This window comes from Sinocyclocheilus rhinocerous, unplaced genomic scaffold (assembly GCF_001515625.1).
Source record: "Sinocyclocheilus rhinocerous isolate Xijiao unplaced genomic scaffold, SAMN03320098_v1.1 scaffold297, whole genome shotgun sequence".
Classification (NCBI taxonomy): domain Eukaryota; kingdom Metazoa; phylum Chordata; class Actinopteri; order Cypriniformes; family Cyprinidae; genus Sinocyclocheilus; species Sinocyclocheilus rhinocerous.
Genome location: NW_015649240.1, coordinates 956,645 through 961,812, shown reverse-complemented (window position 1 = coordinate 961,812; position 5,168 = coordinate 956,645). Strand labels below are relative to the sequence as shown.

The window sequence follows — 5,168 nt, the reverse complement described above, 5'->3', positions numbered from 1 at the left end:
GAATTTTTGATATCAACAATTCAATTTTCACTAGTTAAAATGCTAATTCTTGATATCAGGAATTGGGTTTGGCTATTTTTATTTTAGGAATTACATTTCCACAAGTAAAAACTATAATTTGTTATATCTGTAATTGTATTTTCACTAGTTAACTGTCACCATAGGCTGCCATTCAAATTCAGTTGTTGATATCAAGAATTGATTTCTTACTAGTTGAAATTCCAATTTCACATATCAGAAATACAACTCCTACTAGTAAAACCCTTTATATTTTATATCAGTAATTGCATGGTTACTAGTGCAAATGTCTATACTTGATATCAGCAATTTAATTGCTACTAGTAAAAATGTTAATTTTTAATATCAATAATTTGATTGTCACTAGTAACAATGTTAATTTCTGATATCATGAATGTGATTGTTATTAGTAAGAGACATTTTAGATATATGATATATATTGATAGCAGAAATACATTTTCAGATATTAGACATAACAAATGTAACATGTTGAAATACATTTACAGATATCAAGAATGAACATTTCAACTAGTGACAACTGAATTCTTGATGTCAGGAATTCACATTTTTACTAGTAACAAAGTAATTATTGATATCAACAAAGGCAGTTGATGTCTGAAATTGCCCTTGTAACCAGTTAAAATATAATTACTGATATCTTAAATAATATTTTAACTAGTTCTTTATCAAGAATTTGTATTTCTGTGAGTGATGATTTCATTGTTGATATCAAGAATTTACATTTAAAGTTAACATTTTAGGTTTTCGATCTAATATTTATAGTTTATTTTATTTCAGCCTTATTTAATTTAACAAAAATTATTTTATTCGTTTTAGTTAACAATAATAACACTGGTCCCTACACAGAGCAACATCACTCACTTATAGTGTGGGCAGAGTGTTAGGAGAAAAAAGTTATGCCACATGTTTAATGACACAAACTTCCCTAATCTCCTACCTTCTTCTGCTGGAATGCGTCGCATTTTAGGTCTGGGTCCCCAGCGGAACACATTGATATTGGGGTCCACCAGCAGTTTGCAGTATCCAGCCAGGAGGCAGGCCAGATCTTTAGCTGCTACGGATTCCATCAACAAGGCTATAGGCTGGAAGTTGCAGGATAAAAAGATGGTCAGATAGAGAGAGAGAGAGAGGAAAAACATATTTCTGTGCCTGGGTGTTTATCCACACCTTGATGTCCCGAAGGTACAGTTTCAGCATTTTAGCTGTGTTTATTTTAATCTGTTGGTAGATGTGTACACACCTGGATGTCCTGCAGGTAAATCTTGAGCATGCTGACTCTGTCGGACTCTGAGAGCACCTCTACTCGGGTGATGTAGTGGAAGTCTATGATGGTGGAGATCATGTTGAGCTGGTGGTTTAGTATTTGGCTGATCCCATATCTCGCTCCCACCAGCAAACTCACCAACGACTCCTTGTCCTGCAACTGTAACACACACATTTCCTCCAATCTGACTCAGTCTTACCAAGGAAATACATCAACATATAAAGGATATAAATAATATTAAGTGAGGATCATTATAATGGTCCAGTGTGAATCTTATGAGTCAGTTCTTTATAATGAATCAGTCTCAGGCTTCACGTCATTTCAAGGTTTATTTTTATGTCATTGCAAGAGATGCTGCTATGCTCCCTAGAACAGCCATCTTATATAACATGCTTAAAAAATTCATATCCTTAAAAATGGGAGAATGCTTGACAAGATTTTATCCAGCATAACATTATCTACAAAAAAACAAATGGTTGCCGCCAGACAAGAGAGGAAAATAAACGGAACATATCGGTGCTCTGCAGATTTTGTTATTTGTGATGAATGTGCCAGATGGACACTACTCTCTCACCAGCATGGTGGCGTTGTAGCTTCTCCCGCTGTATGAAATCAGCTCCGCCATCTGGGTCAGATAAGCCAAACGAGCCTGAGACACAGAAATCACCTGAAAGAGTGAGAGAGGTAAATGGAAAAGACAAACAAATATATTTTCATTATGACTGAAGTAAGAAAAACAAGGACAGGAAAAAGAAAAGTGGTCTTTCAACTGCTGCAGTACATAGTATGTATAATGTGCACAGTATGCAAATTTATGGTTGGCATAGAAAACCCAGTTGTCCACTACATTTGTTAAAATGTGCAGGATATAACCAGAGCACACTGCATAGAATACAGCATCCCACAATTCAATGCACTCACTTACAGTGTGACAAAATGAACCAGGAGTAATAGAGTTGGGTTCCTGAAGAAAAAAGTGCAATCATTTTCTCCATAGGAAAACTGATTTTCAACATTAACTTATAAGCCTTTATAGACAGACTTCTTGTGAGCTCCAAGGTTGTCATGATGTGCAAATCATGCCAAAAAATGTCGGCATGATGCACCGCAACTGAAGCTCTGAACTCGAGTTAGTCTCTATGCATATTTTGTTTAAAGGGGTCATATGATGCGATTTCAATTTTTCCTTTCATTTCATTACACCAAATACACAAAATAATGTTCTTTTTTAGCAACATCATATGACCCCTTTAATATATATTGTTTCCATTGTTTAGTATATATTGTTTCTAATCAATGAATCATTTTATATATCACCATTGTTTTTAATTTGTCATTTGCAATGGGATTCGTGGGATTGTAGCTCTTTAATCGGTTAAGTACAAAAAGTGTCTTTTTGTCTGTTTTTCAAGTACTTTTTTGTTTCAAATCAAAGTGTAATGCTGTGATTCAGCTTGTAGCCAGCTGATTTGGTTTATGGCTTATATAACTTTCAACAAATACTTTTTTTTAAAATCCCTATGAGAAAACTAGATGGAAAAAAATACTTCCAGTAATCAACGTCGCTGAAAAAATGATTAGGCACTAATGCATTCTATATCAGCCATTATTTGTAACATGGCTGAATTAAATATGCAATGTAGTCAGGTCATGTGACAACAATGTAGCATACTATTGATGGAGTTGCCGCAAGCCTCCTTCGTCGAATCCGCCGGCCGCACCGTTCTTAAGCCCGCCGGCTCTGCTCACTCTAGCCCTCTGGACGTTCCTCACTCTAGCCCTCGCTTTTCAGACTGATGAGCTTTGTAAAAATCGACGCGTTTCAGAAAGGCGGGGCATAGAGAAGAAACAATAATGTACAGTATGTGGAAAATAATGTGTTTTTTGAACCTTAAACTGCATAAACACATTTCATTACACCAAATACACAAAATAATGTTCTTTTTAGCAACATCATATGACCCCTTTAATATATATTGTTTCCATTGTTTAGTATATATTGTTTCTAATCAATGAATCATTTTATATATCACCATTGTTTTTAATTTGTCATTTGCAATGGGATTCGTGGGATTGTAGCTCTTTAATCGGTTAAGTACAAAAAGTGTCTTTTTGTCTGTTTTTCAAGTACTTTTTTGTTTCAAATCAAAGTGTAATGCTGTGATTCAGCTTGTAGCCAGCTGATTTGGTTTATGGCTTATATAACTTTCAACAAATACTTTTTTTTAAAATCCCTATGAACACACACACACACACACACATTAAATGACTGTTTTCTAATGTAGCATGAGTATTTTTGAGTGTATGTGTGCGTTCTTACACAATGCTCTTAACAGATGCTCTCATCGTCTGGCCACAGCTCGCCAGTGTCTCGTGCATGTGCAAAGCGGCTAGTCTCAGTGCTGTGTTACATTTCATCTCTACAGCGTAGCGTTCCTGTAACACATCTCCCACACTCTACACACACATACACACCAGGGTTACGATAGTTAACTAAAACTAAAACCATATAAAACATTTTCCTTACTTGAAACGAAATAAACATTAACTGAAATTAAATAAAATCTTTTAAAAAATAAATGAATAAATTAAATATTTAAAAATATTTTATTTCAGCTAGTTGCCAAGGCAACATTTTTTGACATTACTTGATGTACTAAAATAACTAAAACTGAATTGATTTATAAATTGTGAAAAATAGTTGCAAAAATGACAAAAACACCCCAAATTACTACAATAACTAAAATTAACATGAAAATGGAAAATATAAAAATAAAAACAAATTCATAATATTGATAAACTGTAATAATACCTTACTTAATGATACTTAATAACACTGATACACACAGCAGTCTTAAAGCTTTGCTTTATTTCTACACCACTTTGTTTTTAGCGGTACATAATCACATTGTGTTACCTGCTGAAAGAGGTACTCAAAGGCTACAGGATCATCCTGCAGGAGGTCCATTGGGTTTCTGGGAATGAAACAGACTCTGAACAGACACCTGTAGTCATGAGAATCCTTCTTCTGTGCCACCTGAAAGAGCAGCGACATGATAGAGCACTTTATTACAAACTCCAGTCGAGGCTGTAGTGTGTATAAGTAGATATATTTTAGAATTTATAGTTATATATGGTTATATAGGTGTAAGAAAGAAGAATTGTATCTTTCTGTATGCGTTGGCACGTGCCTAGCAAGTTGCAAGCTACTCACAACTGAACTACCGTATTTTCCGGGAAATAAGTCACACCTGACTGTCAAAATTGCATCGTTGAGAGAAAAATACCACAGATAAGTTGCATCATATAAATAACATTTTGTTATTACATTCAGAAATATTGTAAAATACTGGTATATTAAATGTTTCCAAACATTCTACACACTATACACATGTATTTTATTTCTCCTCACACTTTGGAATACAAGTTGCAGCAGGTTTCAGATGATGTAAAAACTTGACTTATATTCCAGAAAAATACAGTAGTCATGACCCTTTAAGTTACTGACATTAGATAATTATGTTCAAGCTATTTACAACAGTCATATATTTTGTTTATACAATTATTAGAGCATATTATTTATATTCAAAATCACAGCACAATGAGAACAATGCATACATTTACACAACATACAACTAATAAAAAACACCTCATTTATATTAGGTGAAATTTCTAACATATAAAACTAAGTGATTAATAGTAGCAATTAAAAAATTGATTTCAATAAGTTAATACAACCGAAGGATGATGGAAAGAATCAGTGAATTGCTTTTTCAACTGGCTGACTGAAATGAACTTTCCACATTAACCAATACACAAATATGAATCAGACTTCCCAATGCTACCCAAGAGAGAGAGAGAGAGA

At 34.0% G+C, this 5,168-nt stretch overlaps 1 protein-coding gene across 1 annotated transcript in view; it reads right to left on the bottom strand.

The window, feature by feature from the left end:
- The window catches only part of LOC107710452 (FERM and PDZ domain-containing protein 4-like), a 43,331-nt gene that overhangs the window by 8,565 nt on the left and 29,598 nt on the right, over positions 1 to 5,168 (bottom strand). Inside the window, exons 10-14 of the mRNA XM_016515218.1 lie at positions 4,221 to 4,340; positions 3,624 to 3,760; positions 1,878 to 2,223; positions 1,280 to 1,462; positions 977 to 1,121 (exon numbers count right to left, since the gene is read on the bottom strand). Of these exons, the coding sequence (XP_016370704.1) occupies positions 977 to 1,121; positions 1,280 to 1,462; positions 1,878 to 2,223; positions 3,624 to 3,760; positions 4,221 to 4,340 (931 nt within the window). The remainder of the gene's footprint in view (positions 1 to 976; positions 1,122 to 1,279; positions 1,463 to 1,877; positions 2,224 to 3,623; positions 3,761 to 4,220; positions 4,341 to 5,168) is intronic.